Genomic DNA, 17,352 nt, shown 5'->3' on the forward strand with positions numbered 1-17,352 from the left:
TAAGAGCATAAAGGAGGCAGGTGGGAGCAAACCTATATTATGGTAAGGAAATGATACCAGGTGGTGACTCAAATCCATAGGAATAAATGAATAGAAGAATCAGAAATGATAAATAAGAAGGTTAATATAACAAACCCTATAGATACATATTTTCTCTTCCTTCTCTCAGCTCCTTTAAAAAATACAAAATTAAACAAGGTAATATAACACTGTATTTTGGGGTTTGTAACACATATAGATATAACAACAGCACAAATTGGGAGGGGGTGGAAGAAGGAATAGAACTATATAGGAATAACCTTTTTATCTCTAGCTGGACTTAAATAGTATAAATCTGAAGTATATTTTGAAAAGTTAGGAACTATATGGAAAGCCCTAGAGCAACTCCCAAGAAGATACCTTTAAAAATATGGAAAAATCATAAAAATAATTTAAAAATACTAAAAAATATCTGCTTACTGCAAAAGAAAGCAGTAGAGGAATAGAGGAACAACAACAACAAAAAACCAGGAAGTAAAATGAGAGATAAAAATCCAACTGTATCAATAATAACATTGAATATGATTAGATTAAAATACAATAAAAAGGCAGACACTGCCATATTAAAAATAAGGATTCAACTATATATTATCTATAGGAGACATACTTTAGATTTAAATACACAAACAAGTTGAAAGTAAAAGAATGAAAAAAGATATACTATGCAAACAATTATAAACAACAAAGAATAGAAGACTTGAACAACTATAAAACAACACGACCAAACAGACATCTATAGAATGTTCCTTGCACAATAGCAAAATACACTTATTTCTCAAGAGCAAATGGAACAGTCTCCAGGATAAAGTATATATTAGGCCATAAAACAAGCTTTAATAAGTTTGGAATTATAGAAATCATACAATGTATGTTCTCCAAACATAATGAAATTAGAAATCGATAAGAGAAAAAATAATGGGAAATTAACAAATATGTAAAAATTAAATAACACACCTATAAACAACCAAGAAATTACAAGGAAAATTAGCCAATGCTTTGAGATGAATGAAAATGAAGAAACAGCATACTAAAACTCATGGGATGCAAGTAAAATAGTACCCAGAAGAAACCTTATAGTTGTAATGCCTATATTTAAAAATATGGTCTAATAACCTAATTTTATACTTTAAGACACTGGAAAAAGAGCAAAGTAAACCTAAAACAAACAGAAGGAAGAAAATAATAAAGATTAAAGCAGAAATTAATGAAATAGAGAGTAGAAACCTGTGTCCATCCTCTGATGAGTGGATAAATTGTGGTATAGCTGTACAGTGGAATATTATTTGGATTAAAAAAGGAATGCAGAATTGTTACAGGTGACAGCATGGCTAAACCTTGAAAACCCTATGGTAAGTGGAAGATGACATGTACAAAAGACCACACACATATTGTATGATTCCACTTATATGAAGTATCTAGAATAGGCAAATCCATAGAAACAAAGAATATTAGTGATTGTGTAGGACTAGAGGTGTTTGGAAGACATGAGGAGTAACTGCTAATGGGAATGGGTTTCTTCTTTGGAGTGATCAAATATCCTAAAATTGATTATGGCAATGGTTGTACAACTCTGTGAAAATACTAAAAACTACTGAATTATATATTCATATGGGTAAATTTTGTGGTGTATGAATTACATCTCAATGAAACTTCTAAAAATGTGACTCTAAAATTTACTCTTTTGAATGTTCAGTGAAGCTTCTCTTTGCAACTAATGACAAGTCTTGGGAATATATATTGAGAATAGCTAAAAAGCTTTATTTAAAGCCATGTTTTTCCTTTAGAGTTTTTACTAGCACTCTCCTTCCATGATGTCAAGAGACTTTCCCTTTGAGAGTTATATATTCTTTAACAATAGTCCAGAAGTGGAAGAAGCAACATTTTTCAACAAAAATTCTTAACTACTACCATACTCTACTATGCATTTGAATTTAGAATGTTCCAACATGGACCCCAATAGCACTTTTTCTAATACCTTGTGTATTCATTTTCTGTTACTGTTGTAACAAATTACCAGCAACCAAGTGGCTTCAGCAACTCATTTGTCATTCTTGTAGTTCTGTAGTTTAGAAATTCCATGCAGACATCTCTGGATTGAAATTAAGTTGTCTCCAAGGCAGCATTTCTTCTGAAGACTCTGGGAGAGAATCTGTTCCCTTGCCTTTTCCAGTTTCTAGAGGCTTTCTGTATTCCATAGTTCATATCCTCCTTCCTCCATCTTCAAAATCAGCAATCAAAGTCAAGTCCTCCTGACACTGCATCACTTGACATAGCTTCCACTGTCACATCTCTTTCCTGGCTCTCTTCCTCTGCATCTCTCTTCCATTTGTAAAGACCTTTTTGATTACCTTGGGCCCACCTGGATAATTCAGAACAAACAATCTGCCAATTTTAAGGTCAGGTGATTATGTCTTAATTCCACCTGCAGCCTTAAATCTTCTTTCCCATATAACCTAATACATACTTAGGTTCCAGGGATTAGGACATGGACATCCTTAGGAGGCCATTATTCTGCCTACTACATCATGATTTTCTCCTGGTAGAAATGTGTATAAATTAAAGTAATGGATAAAGCCCTATGGGTTTGGGGTAGTTTGGTTAATCAATAAAGGAGGATTTCTCTTTTGGCCAGTGTGTTATAGTAAATTCTGGCATGAGTGAAGGGTAGGCCTTTATCTTATAAAGTGGAGAGAAGACTATTGTGAACTCAAGCCTGTTCTTAGGCTAACCAATTTTAGGGGAAAAATAAATGTGGAAATTGAGGATCTGGAATAGGATTCATTGGTTTCAAATTATTGGGATGGCACACCTAAAGATTTCCTATAACCCAGGACCCTAGTTGAATGATAATTCATTTGGAATAGTGGTTTCCAAATGGGGCTGATTTCATAATTACCTGAGACTTTTAAAAAATGGAATTAGATTTTCAGGGTTTAATCTAGATCTGCTAAATCAGAAGTTCAGAAATCAGAGACCCAAAAGATGTTTTGAATTTCTTTTTTTTTTTTTAAGATTTTATTTATTTATTTGAGAAAGAGTAAGAGCACAAGGTGGGGGGTAGGGGCGGGGGGGGTAGGGGCAGAGAGAGAGGGAGAAGAGAAGAAAGGGAGAAGCTCCCTCAGCAGGGAGCCCAACACAGGGCTCGATCCCAGGACTTGGGGATCAAGACCTGAGCTGGAGGCAGATGCTTAACTTACTGAGCCACCAGGTGCCCCTGTTTTGAATCATTTCTTTAGTTGATTCTGATAATTAGCCAAATTTGATAACTACTCACTTAGAAAACAAAGGGGATTGAATTAGTGATAATAGAGGATTCATGTGTTAACTAACTTTTTCTATTAATTGCTTGGTAGTTTTGAAAGTTACAGGACATTTAAATGTGACCTGGAACTTTGGACAGTCTGACCAATGTGCAGCCAAAACAGAAAACTGAAAGTATCATTCTTTCTCACTTCCAAGTAATCATGCAGCCACAGAAAACTAGAACCATTGGATTTTTTCCTCTTTTGGCATATATACTCTGCCATTATAAGCTATGCCTTATTTGAATTTGTCTTTGTTAATTTATTATAAATTGATTAAGTTATTCTTATTCCACAGATACAATCAATGTAAGAATACAGTAATACTTACGGTCACTTCGCATTTATACCTAAATTGTGATATACCAAGTCATGGTCATAATTCCTATAAAATCTATGAATTAGCATATTTTCTGCACCTTACAGACAAAATGTTGATATTTTTTACTAGTTTAAATAACCTTTCCAGAAATAAGATGAGACACCTTTTAATAAAATATGCAGTAAATTAGGAGGACACTGTTGATCATTGAACATGCACATAATATATATCTTAAAAAGACTGAAATTTTGCATTTCCTCTGTAGATATCACACCACAGAAAGAAACTCAGGAAGGAATTCCACCCCTGACCCAGAGTCAGGAACCCCTGAAACCTCAGGAGAATATATCACGACCCATTCACCATCCTTTAGTTTTAAAAACTAACTTTGAGGAAGAAGAGGAGGAAGGAGATGAACAAAATGGTTAGTAAGGCTTTTCTCAGATTTACAATGCACCTTCAAAAACTGTACCTTTTTTTTTTTTACATATTTTTTAACTGTGAGAGGTTTATAAGGTAATATGTTATGTTTAGGCAGATTTCAGTAAGAAAATAGCTTGAATTTTTTTAATATATTCAATTCATTATGTTCTAATTTGTTCTATGTCTATACATGCTTATGATCATTTGGATTGGAGGGTTTTTGTTGTATGATGGCTGGGAGATAGATCTCATTTAAATATGTACAGTTGCTTAAACTGATTTTTCTAATATGTGAAATATAGCAATTTGAGACATTTATCATTATGCAAATTATTGATTTTAAAAATAAAAAAAATCCATGAGAACAATGTCTGGGATTTTTCATTCTGATTTATTATGTATTTTCATATTATTTGACTTCCGACAATTTAATTAAAAAAAAATATCCTATAGATGCTTCTAGTTTATGGACAAAGACTCCTGAAGAAATTGAAGAAAAAAGAGCAATAAAGGAGATGTGTTATAAATCTGGTAAGAAATCATACATCTGTGGATTTTCTAATGCTTGATGTGACAAATATACTAACCCCTACTTTTCTAATGGGAGATTAGGTGAATACTACAGATTTCATACTCCTCCAGATATTTCATCATCAAAAAGCATAGCCTCTACAGCAGACAAAGAGTTAGAAAAGCCTTTGGAAAGTGGCAGTGAATTGCAAGAAGGTAAGGAATGAAAAGGCAGCATTTCAAGGTGATGTATAAGAGATACTTGATGTGATAGGCTGTGAATTATTTAGTAAGATTTACACTAGAGTTAAATGATAAATAATACATCAGAATTGAGAGTGAGGAGGAAGTGCTTTTATCAGATGACCTATATTTAATATGAAAAGCTGCTATTAATGTAATTATGCTTTCCCAGCGGAGCTACAGACTGAATAGGCTTCATAAGCGCGTGGCGGCACGGCTCCCCCGATGCAGTAATTCTGTAAATAACTTGCTTTTACCATTCATTTTTCTTTGCAAAGAAATCTCCCTGTGAAATAGGTGCATATTTTTCTCTGTGAGCAGAAAGAACAACCTAGCCCTAGAAGGACAAAAGGGAGATGACAGAATGACGTTAGTGGCAGAGCAAGGATACATTTGTTCATTGAATGAGTGCCTTTTGTGTACCAGGCAATTTCAGAAGCAGTGCAGGTGGATTATTCCAAGGCTGGGCCTTTCACGAATCTTATGTTTTGGTGAATCTTATTTTAATGTTGGTAAACATTTTGCCCTTGAAGGCAAGATAAGAACATTATTTTCTGGATATAAAACCAGAAACTCAGAGAAAATCCATGGATGCCATGAGTTTATATAGTTGTCTTGCCACTAGGATGAGATGAAAAGTTTTGCTGCAGTAGAAGATTTGAATCCTTTCCTCTCCCTAAAAATAAAAAATGATAGTTGGGAAAATCTCCCAACATCGAGATGAGGGTAGGATAAAGTAGAGGATCGAGAGTAAAATACTTGCTGTTCAAGTACATACGTGGCAAACTATTTAAACATATGGCGGTAGGTGGCAGCAACATACCATTAGATGTTAGAATGATTGTCAAGACAGCTGATAGGTGGGCACCCCATCTAGAGAAGGGCACATTGCCCGCATTACCTAGACAAGGAGAAAAGAAAACAAGTTAGCAATGAATATAAAAAGGGTAGATTAGAAAGATAATTACACGTACTTTCACTTTATATTATGGTTTCAAAAGCCTTTTATTTTTAAATAATTTCAGGTAATTCATGAATAGCCTTCACCAGATTTCCCCAGATGTTAGTATTTTACACATTTGATTTTTCACTCTTTCTTTCTCTAAATATACACATTGTGATTTTTTTCTAAACCATTTGTGCAAGAGTAAGTTGCAGATATGATGCCCCTATATAACTCTTACATAACTTTGGTATAAATATCAAAATCAGGAAATTACCACTGATACCATATCATTTACAGAATTTTTAAAATGAATTTCACCAGCTGTACCATCAAAGTCCTTTATAGCCAAATGAACTTTTTTCCTGATTTAGAATCCAATCCAGAATCATATGGTGCATAAGATTATCATGTCTCTCTTATTCTGCTTTTAATAGTTTATTCTAGAGATGTATAAGAAAAGTGCTAAGAATTATTTATCACAGTATAATTACCATTTGTCAGTGGTAGACTCTAATACTTTTCACTCAGTTTGTTCATGATAAGTAGATATAATCAAAAGAAATATTACAAAATTCATTATATGAAGAACACATCAAATAAGTTAAGTATACATACAAAATAATGTTAGATTGTTTAAATTTTTAAATTGCCGTTTAATAAATAATCCACATAGGAAAACAAACCTGCTTGTTATTTTCTTGATAATCATAAAATTTGTTTAAAATTCATATATTTATAAATTTATTGTTTATCATATCACTATGCAAACAATACTTGCATTAACTTTTAGACTTTTTACTATCATTATGAATTCTACTGTAGACTTAATGTAAGTGCCTATGGTTCCTGGGGTGATTTTTTTTTTCTTTTTCCTTTTTTAATTTTTTCTTAATTTTTTAGGGGATGGTCTTACAGTTCCAACAAAATTTAGCCTATTTGAAAGGCAAAGTGAGATAAAAGCATCATTGGATAGGAAACCAAGGACTGACATTGCTGCTTTTGAAAATGGAGGTGAGTTATTACTAGTTGATTCTGAATATATTACCATATAATAAATGAGTCCGAATTTCCTCTCTCATAACTAATTTCGTTTTTTCAAAATCTTCTTGAGATTTTTATTGTTGGCTTTGGGTAAGGAACTTGAGGCCTGGAATTGTATATAATCAGTTGCTGTAGATGAATCCCTATAGGAGAATGTCTAACACAAGACGTGCACTCTGTGAATATTTGTAGAATAAATGATTTTATGTTTAAACAATTGAATGGATGAATGGAGACATGTTTATAGAATTTACAGATGACTGGAAGTTAATATGCTGGATCAAGGAGCCAAATTTAACAAGGTAAACTCAAACTGTGATACACAAAAATTCTTGCATTTAAATTCAAGACATTAATGGTAGATTTTCTTCAAGTTGGGAAAGACTTGACATGATACCAATTGCAAAGAAAAAAATAAGTGTTTTTTGTTGGCCACAAGGTTTAAATATGATTCAGTAATGGGTGTCAAGTACCAAATAGCTCAGGTAAACTCACATTGAATTATTAGGAGTAGCATAGGAAGATAATTAAATGTGGTAAGTCATTTAAAGTACTCAGTAGTGTCTGCCACATAGAAAAATGCTCTACAAATATCAACTATTATTACAGTAGCTCCACTGATTTCTGTAATGGTAGTCCACATGGGTGTGTCATTTTAAAAGAAGGTTACTTGAAACAAATATTTTACGTTATGAAAGGGTAGCTTGTATAGTGAAGAATCTGGAAATTAAGTATATAAGTAATATTTAAAGCAATTATGGATATTTATCTTGGAAAATAGAAGAGCTCTAAGGAGCATAAAAATTGCTCTCATATATCTGAAGATGTTATATTGAAGATAAATTATATTTACTCTGAGTAACTCTAAAGGATGGTAAAGGATAGAAGTAAAGATTTACATACGTTAAAGGAAAATTAATTGTGTTGATTATGTGAGTTTTTTTGCAATTATCTCTATGCAAGTGTACATACTATATATTCATGTACATATATTTACATGTATTAATCTAAACATACGTGATATGTGTAGAGATGTGGGTGATTATCACTGAGAAGTGTTTAAATAAAACTGGGGAAAGGGTATACTGTAGAAAAGGATAATCTTGTGTTGGAAGATAGTTTTGTACAACGTTCTGCCACCATGGCCACTGACCGTAAGGTATTGTCATAGGAGGTGACTGTTATGTTCCACAGAGGATCATATTTCTTGGAGTAGATGAAAATGAAGCTTTAAAAGAAGAGAAGGAAATCACCATGTCAAAATGTTCAAATAGTAAAGGTAATGAACCAGCCTATAATTTTAATCCATTCATAATTTGGGTAGATGTGTTAAATACAAAACTTGACACTTGTAGAGACCAATAGAAGAGGCGTAAATAGTAAATAAAAATATACATTAAATACAGTGAATAGGAGTCAGAAACTCTAAGGTTTCAGTCCTGGCCTGTCCCTCATTGTTTGACCATGACACCATCTCTTTTAGTTTCAGTTTCCTTATCTAAAATATTGGCCTGTTGGACTACGTAATTTCTAGGAGTCTTGCTAGCTCTACTGTTGTTGGTTCTGTTAAATAGTAAAACCAAGTCCTTCAGTTTCTTTTTCCAACTTCAAATAGTGTGATTGAATTTTCTTAGAAAGCTTTGTTTGTGAACACTGTGAAGAGTATTAATCTCATGACATCTATGACCTCCTCATTTTATGATTATTACTAGTCTGTGAATAATCAAGAGATATGATAATAAAATTCATCCTTTATAGTTTTATATTCCCCTTACACCATGCGTAGAATCCCCCACGTGGTACCTCTCTGCTAGGCAGGCTCTTTCAGTCACAGACTAAAGGTATAGCTGTCCTGTAATTAGAGGGCTTTACGTATTCTCTATCCAAATATTAACTAATTTCATCTACTGTTCCCCCCCCATTAAATAAATGTTCTCAAGAATAGGTTAAGGCACTTAAGATCAATGGGAAATGGCATGGAAGTCTCTTTTCCCCTCTATCAAAAAAACCCCAAAAAACAAAAAACAAAAGAATTCTAACTACACTAATAACAGTTGCTACAATTCGCATTTGGCTGTTTAAATTTAAACTAAAATGAAATAAAGCTAAAAAAATTTAGCTCTTCACTTGCATTAGCCATGTTTCAAGTGCTCAATACCTACATGTGACTAGTGGCTATCATTTCCTACAGTACAAGCTGAGACTATTTCCATCATTGTATAAAGCTCTTTGGGGCAGTCCTGCTCCAAAGCATAGAACACATGAAAGTTATTACATTTAAATTATTTCTGGAAACTTAATTTAAATAAGCACACTTGATTTAAAATTAATAAACTTCTGATTCTTTTATATGACGGTATTAAAAATATTGCCACAAATACATAATTTGTATATTGAAGATAATATCTGTACATTGGATTTTTAATGTTTTGTTAGTGACAAATTTTGGGGACTCATTGTAGTGATTAGGGAATTTCGGTGATGAATTATAAAAATTAATATACATATATATATTTTAAAGAGGTATGCCCATCATATAATGTTTGAAAAGTGAAATACCAACTGAAAGCTTCTTTTACTAATATTGACATTTTATTTTCTTAATTTGCTTTAAAAGATAACAAGGACAGTCCTCATCCAAAGCGTTCCCTAACTACCCGACTAGTACCTACAACGCATGTATTAAATGCTACTGAGAATATCAGTATGAAGTGCAGAGAGGACCCCTCTTCAAGTGAGACATCAGCTCTATCACTTTTTGGCCTTAGATATATTTGTCTTATCGTGGATTTGTTTTGCTTATTTGAAATAGAATTTTTAAAAAGAAAAAAAAAAGATGGTTTGAAAATTATTCAGGATTAAGAATTAAAAACAATATTCTTCTACTAACTCTGACAAAGAATTGTGATGTAGGTCCTAGTAAATTATATACGTTCCCACTAGTTTAATTTAGGTATTAAAATTAATGATATACTACCTTCTCGGAAGGTTCATTAGTATAGCATTTTAAATTTAACCTATAGTGAGATACATTGACAGGTTTTTACTATGTTTTGGATTATTTTTCATGATTTGGCTTTTCCAGGCCATTCAGTATTCTGAGCTACTTCTCTTACACAATTAAGACTCATGAATCTTCCTTTCTGTTTCCTTCCTTCCTTCTTTCCCTTATTTCATTTCCTGAGGCCCTATAATGTTCTTGGATCCCAGCCAGGCATTGAAGGAAACCATGATGGTTTACTCCTAAGCAGCTCAGTTTAGTGACATTTGTTAAAAATATGGTTTCCAAATCCTAGGAGTGGGGGCTTGAGAGTAAGGGTAGAGCATGATGTTTGGAGAGGAGGTGGTGAATCAGAATTCAAACTTCACGCTTAAGCTGAACTTGAGAGCTAGGGCAAAGACAGATTTATTAGTCCACTAGAGAGAGCTAATGTAATCTACATAGTGAACTTGTTCATTTTCTCTGTGCAGTAGTTACGTGTCAATGTTCAGGATCTCCACACGTGAGAAATAACAAAGAATTCCCCTGTCTACTAAATTGTTTTAAGATTCTCTGGAGAAATGTCCCTTAGAAATTCCTAGAAAACTGAGCTTGTATATAAATTTTTCAATGTAAAAATATGACAGTAAAAAGTAAATTTAGTGATCTTAGCACTTAGAAATTCTGACTACTTAGTCTTGTTTCTCCAAACTAACTACACACCCAAACTCTTAAAACTTAAAAGAATAAAGTAATATTCACTAAAAGTATTTTATATTAATCTAATTTCTTAAGAAGTAGATTTATGTTCAAAATAACAATTCTAAAACTACTTAAAAATAACATAATGAGATATATAGTTATATTTGGAATGTAATTTTATAGTCTTTTAAACAATTTACACATTCCTTTGGGGAAGAGCATTTCTTCCCTGAGGAATGCTATATATTGAAAATTTTCTCATCAACCAGTTTCCAGGATAGTTTTTTTTGGGGGGGGCAGGGGGTACTTTAAGAAATAAGTCACCCTTTCTTCTAGAAAGTAAAGTATTAGAGTAGTGCATTTATTTTTTTCTCTTGCTTGACATGTGAATGCACAGATATGTAATTATCACCTACAGTAATTTTCAGATGAAAGCATCTCTTAAAAAACTGTAAAAATTTGTATCTTCTTCAAGTGAATGATGTCCAGCCAGTGAGGAAGCCTCACTTTAAAGGTGTGAAAAAAAGAAAATGGATTTATGATGAACCAAAGAATTTTCCTGGCCCAGGAATGCGGAGAGGTAAAGTATCTTCATATTTGATATTTCTAAATTATAATTTGAAACAGAATGAAGAAATCAAATATAAATTAGTATTTCCTATCTGAAAAGCAAATTGCTGTTGTGTAACATCCTATTTTAGATGTCAACCCAACTCCTATAAATTTAGTTCTTTTTGCACACATTGCCTTCCATAGCGCTATCAAACATTTAACCTGCAGTATGTTATTTATGGGTATGATACCAGTTTGTTTTATCCCTCACTCCCTTCCCCCTTTCCTTTACAGCAGTACAGGCCCCAAATCCCAAAAATAAAATGACTTACCATCGCAATAATAAAAACAGAAATGCTGAGAACACATCCTATATCCACGTTCAGAGAGATGCAATCAGGACTGTCTCACGGAGTGCACCCCCCCGCAGCAGGCCCACAAATGGGTCCTACAATAAAGTCGATGTTAACAAGGAACCCAAATTCAGCCTCTGTCCAGGTAAAGCTCTTTTGGTATGTGATTTACTCATGTCCATGGTTTGCATCCCCATGGAATTACGTGATGGTCCAACTAATCTTCATCGCCACCCGCCCCCCTTTTCTGTTTCCAGGCCATCACCACACCAGGACATCTTAGAAAACTGGTGAGAGGATTTCTCCCATGAGCAGGAATGCACATGGTTTAAAGGATATGTTAGAAAATGTGTTGGGTACAGACGATTAGACATTGAACCTCACTAGAGTTTTGTCTCATAGCACTGCATTTTGTTCCCCCCTGGATAGCTTTATTTCACTCTTGAGGATTGTTTTCAAATGGTTGACATTTTCTTCTTCCAATAACTGCATTGTTCAATCATCACTTTCAGGCTAGTGCCTTGGCTTTTCTTTAAGTCTTCATGATTACTTTCTGAAAGGGTTAGTTTGGGGGTTAACTACAATATTTTTGGCAACCTCTCATCTCCCACCATGCACAGATTGCTCCTAAATCATTTCATCATGTAATAGGCCAAGTCAGAGTATATGTACAAGGCCACCACGGAGGAGGGAACTACATCTTTTCTTCCTGTCTTGGATGAATTTTGTTTTTTTGAAGTTGGGTTTCAGCTCTCTCAACTTAACACGAGGCAACTTAATTCCCTCTAATTTCATGCGTGTATTTTCTTGTGTTCCCAGTCTAGTTAGTGGGGTTCTGAATATTCTGCACTTTCTGAAACACAAGTAAAAATTCAATGTCTCTCTTAGGTCCTTTCTTTTATAATTTAAATAGAAGTTAGCTTTCTTTAAATTGTATTTCTTCTATTTATTTTAGAATAAAATGATATATGGGTTTATATACAAAAATAAGGATATTCTTGGGTGAAACCGTCTTATTTATTATTATTATCATTTTATTATCATTTTACTGGGAGTGAATGGTTGTCTGGATTTGTGCTAAGGTTGTCACAGTTACGCTCACTATTGCTTTTGCACCATTAGTGCAAATGTTAACGAGGAAAAAAAGCAAATAAATTCTTAGTGTTATTATGAGCCATGCTTTGAGAACCGTAGCTGCATAGTAATACTTAAAAACACAAATACTGGGCGCCTGGGTGGCTCAGATGGTTAAGCGTCTGCCTTCGGCTCAGGTCATGATCTCAGGGTCCTGGGATCGAGTCCTGCATCATCGAGTCCCGCCTGCTTCTCCCTCTGCCTTTCTCTCTCGCTCTGTCTCTCATGAATAAAAAAAAAAAAAAAAATCTTTAAAAAAATCTTAAAAAAAAAAAAACACAAATACAACATTGTTAGGTAATAGTTCAAATATAAAGTTGTCAGAGGAAAGTAGATATTAAAGAACCAAGTCAGTATATCAAGGCTTTGCTTTCCTGGGACAGAACGTTCACTATGGTCGAGTATTCCCTGCCATCATGGGAGTCACCTCACGGAAGGTAAAGGGAATTGGCGGTGCCTTCTAGGTCTTCTCTTCTTTTTCTTTCTTTCTTCTACAAGCATTAGCAGAATTGGATTGTAAAGCAAGGCAGTGAAGTATTTTGATCACATCCAGATATCATACTCTCCTGTAGCTTAGCCTCATGGGAGAGAGCCTTATTTGAAGAACTGGACAGCCAGTTAAGAGGTGCATAACCATCCATGTTCACTGATAACATAAATGGTCTTTTTTTTTTTTAAGATTTTATTTCTTTGAGAGAGAGTACAAGCAGGTGGGAGGGACAGAGGTAGAGGGAGACAAGCAGACTCCCCGCTGAGCAGGGAGCTTGACACAGGGCTCCATCCCAGGACCCTGAGGTCATGACCTGAGCTCAAGGCAGATGCTTACCCAACTGAGCCACCCAGGCACCCCATCATAAATGGTCTTAATAAACTCACTTGGGTCCCTGATGCCTTAGTTTTGAAATGCTAAAATAAATTATTTAGAAGAACAGCTTCATCTCTGAGATATTTATAACTTTAAGACACTCTTGGAATATGATTTTGAAGTTATAAAATATTTAATTCCTGTCTTCTTTTTTCTCAGATAAATATATGTCAACATCATATAATGGTTCAGCCTGGCGAAAAAGAATTCCTTTTTCAAAAACATATTCAAAAACTGAAAAGATATATACAGGTAAAAATTTACTAGTAATTTTAATGTATCATTCTAAAAACAAATGACAAGTTTTTAAGTTTCAAGGTCAGGAAACACATTTTAGAAAAATTTAGGAAATTTTCATGCTTTATGAATACAATTACTTGGAGTTCAGTAGATATCTTGTCTACTAGCAATTTAATTTTACTTTGTTTTATTGTGCTCTCCTTTGCCTATTTTTATGTCATCAAAAATCTTTTGATATACTTCTATCCTTAGAGACAAGCAACAGTTGCACCAATTATATGTTAAAATTAATTCTTTGTTGAACTACATAGCAAATATATAAAACCATATTTTGACACAAAATATTAAAGCCCTACTATATCCACCATGGACAAATATTGGCTGGTGCAGACTAACAGGGCACCTAAGATGAAGTTTCCAGGCCAGGAGGTTCTGAGTGACTGTGGTGTCCCCCTTGTTGTGCTCTGTTCTCTGGGAGAGTATGGGAATCCAGGGAACCTCCCCAGGGTAGAGGTTTGAAGCAGACCTGACCTCAGGTGGTTCTTTTGCTAAGAAGCTTGATGTCTTCTCAAAGCTTATCCTGGGGCTGGCACAGTAGGTTTGGAAAACCACACAGGATAAAATGGTTTCAGTTACTCCAGAAAAGTGAATCTTTCGGAAAAAGTTCTAAATAAGGAGTTCCTACTTACATCTTTAGCCTAGAACTTTCAGAATCATCTGAAATCCATAAACTTTTATATAAGAACTTCCCAGAATGAACCCAAAGACATCCAGATTAGAAACTGTCCACTTAAAAACAAAAACTGAGATCTTAAGTAGTATTTCTCAAAACTCTTGACTTTAACTGTGAAGTCAGTTGCTTTTCTTTTTTCTCCCATTTCTTTCCAAATCATATGGTACTCTAAGAGAACTCTGCTGCTGTGCTATTTCCTTGACTATATTTTCTCTGAGCTTACTTTGGGTTTTCACATGTGATTGCACTTAATTTTGGGGGGAAGGAGATGAAAAGTTGGTAGAAATCCTGGCTAAAACTACAATTGTTGAGCTGCATCTTTTTCTCCTGTGCTTTCCTTGTGGGTGTGATATTATCTGGAATATTTAAAGATGCACTCCTCATCCCTGCCCCTCTCCTGGTGACTGCTCTTGTATCCCAGCAGTCTCCTCCTTTCTCATCCCAGGTAGTCAGACATGAATTACAGAAGGATTTGGGGGAAGAAGGGGTCACTTTAGAGCATGAAACATGTACCATCCATGTATGGCACAGGAAAGGGAATATGACAGGGGATGTGAGCTTATAAAAGCACTTTTTTTTGTTCAATCTATACAGCAAGGAGGAGGGCATGCAGAGGCAGCAAGAGACCAGAGAGAGTGTGGGGCCACTTACTCCATTCCAGTCCCCTTCTGCTCTTCTCTTATCACCTCCAGCTATGCCAGGGCCTAGGGGTAGAAAGTCAGTGATGGATTTCCCTTTGAGGTTTATAAAACTCTGAGCATAAGGAGGATCTGCACTGCACTTCCCAGATACAGCCAAGGGAGAAAAGCTTTGGAGAGAATTTAGCAGTGCCATGTATTGGTGGGAGTGGGGAGAGCAAGCCATATCTAACATGAGAGAGGGCTGGAGAAAGTCTCTTGGGATTTCCAAGCCCCAAATTTGCTTGGGAGGGCATCACATATTCTTGTGAGTTTCAAGTGAGAGTGAGTTCCTGGGAAAGAGCCAACGGGTCTACACAAAGTCTCCTGGCTGGGGCTGCAAGCATAGCATTAGAAAGATGGCCTTTGTGGTTCGGTCCTATTGGGGAGGACTCAACTAGAATCTCAAAAGATTGCTCTGCCAGGGAGCCGATGATAACCCAAATCATCCACTTGTTACTTGGGACTTGAAGTACTGTCTGAGGGCAACCAGTAACGACATCACCTGGGAGTTTGTTAGAAATGTGGAATCTCCATAGCAGACCTACTGAATTAAAATCTGCATATTAACAAGTCCCCCAGGTGATTAAGATGCACATTAAAGTTTGAGAAACCTTATGCTATGTTGTCTGGGCCACCATTCACCAGCACCGGACCCAGGCCTTGTGGAGACCCATGATTGTTGAGATAATATTCTCTTCCTAGCTGTCACAAAGCAGCGATCATTCTTCTCTGTACCAACCCTAGAAATTAGGATAAGCAGCAGGGAGATGGGAGAGGGAGGGGAAAAAAAAGTCCCAAGAAAGAATTTCAAATCTGAATGTGGTTGAAATACAAATGTGAAATAACTAAGAAATCACTGAATTGGACTAAGTCTATGTGCAAAGGACTAAATAAGTTTTCTACATCAGGCAGAATGGGGACTTAGAGTCAAGAAATTAAATAGAATTATAAAAATCGTTTTCTTACTTACCTGAGCTTTTGACTGGGAAATTTGTAACCCCTAAATTCCTATCCTTTCCAATTGTTGCTGTCATCATCAGACTAGAGAAAGATTAGCTTGTGTTTCCTCCCCCCTCCATTTCGTGCTAGGGCACAGAGGCGCGATTTCAGCATTTCCCAGGGGACAGATGGACTCCTGGAGAGAGGAGGCAGAAAGCACAAGCTGCCGCTAGTCTATTCTGCTAAGGAATATCTCAGAGCCAAGGCCGTAGACGTGTTAATGGGCGAGAGGAGGCTTTTGGGAAAATGTTGTCCGATGCTATGAGGATAATGCAGCAGGAGAGGAAAATATGTGGGAACCAACGAAAGGAGCTGAGGGCGATTAGAGATGTCAGCCTTCCCTTGGGGCCACATGTCCTTTCTGATAAGGATATAGCTGCTGTGACTGGAGGTGCCTGTCTCTATAGGATGGAACATTCATTCTGTTCATTCTGGGTGCACCAAGGTATAGCCTTATATGTAGTATTATTTCCATCTCTTTTCATCCCTCCATCCAAATTCAAAACACAGTAAGCTTTGGAAAGAAATGGAATTAGTTTGAATAGCATTTTGGAAAATACATGAATTAAACAATGAGCTTAGGTTTTGTTTTGCCTTTAGATGTATGGTAAGTAATTAGCCAAAGAAATGCAGAACGTTGGTATCTTGAAAAATGCCAAAAAAGAAAATAGTTGAAGTATTTTGTGTGTTTTATTATTAGAGCCAAGAAGAAATGGGAGCAAGTAAATCTGGAGGTTGAGAGAAGAGAAAAATGAGAAAAGAGAAAATTCTGTGCCAGATATCATCTGATTTACAATCAAAAATGAAAATTCAAAGAATGAGATATTCAAGTACTCCATACTATATACTGGGTAGCCAAAGATGATAAAATGCAAATTCTGAAAATAAGATGCAGGAAGTACATTGTGCTCTTTCAAAACTGATAAAAATGCAAATTACAAACAGCTGCCTGTGTATTTATATAGGTCTGGAATTCATTCGATGCATTGCCACAAACATTTAATAAAATTTAAAAGTTTGACAATTTAAAATCATTCTTTAATTGTAAGCTAAGTTAGACTGCACAGATTGAGAAATGAAATTGTGTCTTTGATCTCTGTTTTGCAATATTCTTTAGAGAAGAAACCTCACATTTTCTTTCTTTACCTAGATTTTAAGCTGGGCCCTCAGTGATAATAACAGATAAAGTGCAAACAAATTCAATGAAGTCTCAGGGTTACAGTTTGGTGATGAGTATGTTAGAGGAATTCCAATAGAAATACACTTTGATGTGTTGTAAAAAGACAAA

The 17,352-nt window shown here is 35.1% G+C and overlaps 1 protein-coding gene across 2 annotated transcripts in view; it reads left to right on the forward strand.

Annotated features, from left to right (window-relative positions):
• The window catches only part of CUNH12orf50 (chromosome unknown C12orf50 homolog), a 30,334-nt gene extending 13,544 nt beyond the window's left edge, over window positions 1-16,790 (forward strand). Inside the window, exons 3-12 of one of the 2 annotated variants that reach the window (XM_045867272.1) lie at window positions 3,929-4,087; window positions 4,540-4,617; window positions 4,699-4,812; window positions 6,686-6,796; window positions 7,998-8,105; window positions 9,444-9,560; window positions 10,984-11,088; window positions 11,355-11,558; window positions 13,572-13,664; window positions 16,765-16,790. In XM_045867272.1, the coding sequence (XP_045723228.1) occupies window positions 3,929-4,087; window positions 4,540-4,617; window positions 4,699-4,812; window positions 6,686-6,796; window positions 7,998-8,105; window positions 9,444-9,560; window positions 10,984-11,088; window positions 11,355-11,558; window positions 13,572-13,664; window positions 16,765-16,790 (1,115 nt within the window). The remainder of the gene's footprint in view (window positions 1-3,928; window positions 4,088-4,539; window positions 4,618-4,698; window positions 4,813-6,685; window positions 6,797-7,997; window positions 8,106-9,443; window positions 9,561-10,983; window positions 11,089-11,354; window positions 11,559-13,571; window positions 13,665-16,764) is intronic. The other variant, XM_045867273.1, reaches the window with a different exon arrangement.
• The last annotated feature ends 562 nt before the right edge of the window (window positions 16,791-17,352 follow it).

Source organism: Mirounga angustirostris, unplaced genomic scaffold (genome assembly GCF_029215605.1).
Source record: "Mirounga angustirostris isolate CCGP_5_RB_7025 unplaced genomic scaffold, mMirAng1.0.hap1 SCAF_5, whole genome shotgun sequence".
In the NCBI taxonomy this organism is placed as follows: Eukaryota; Metazoa; Chordata; class Mammalia; order Carnivora; family Phocidae; genus Mirounga; species Mirounga angustirostris.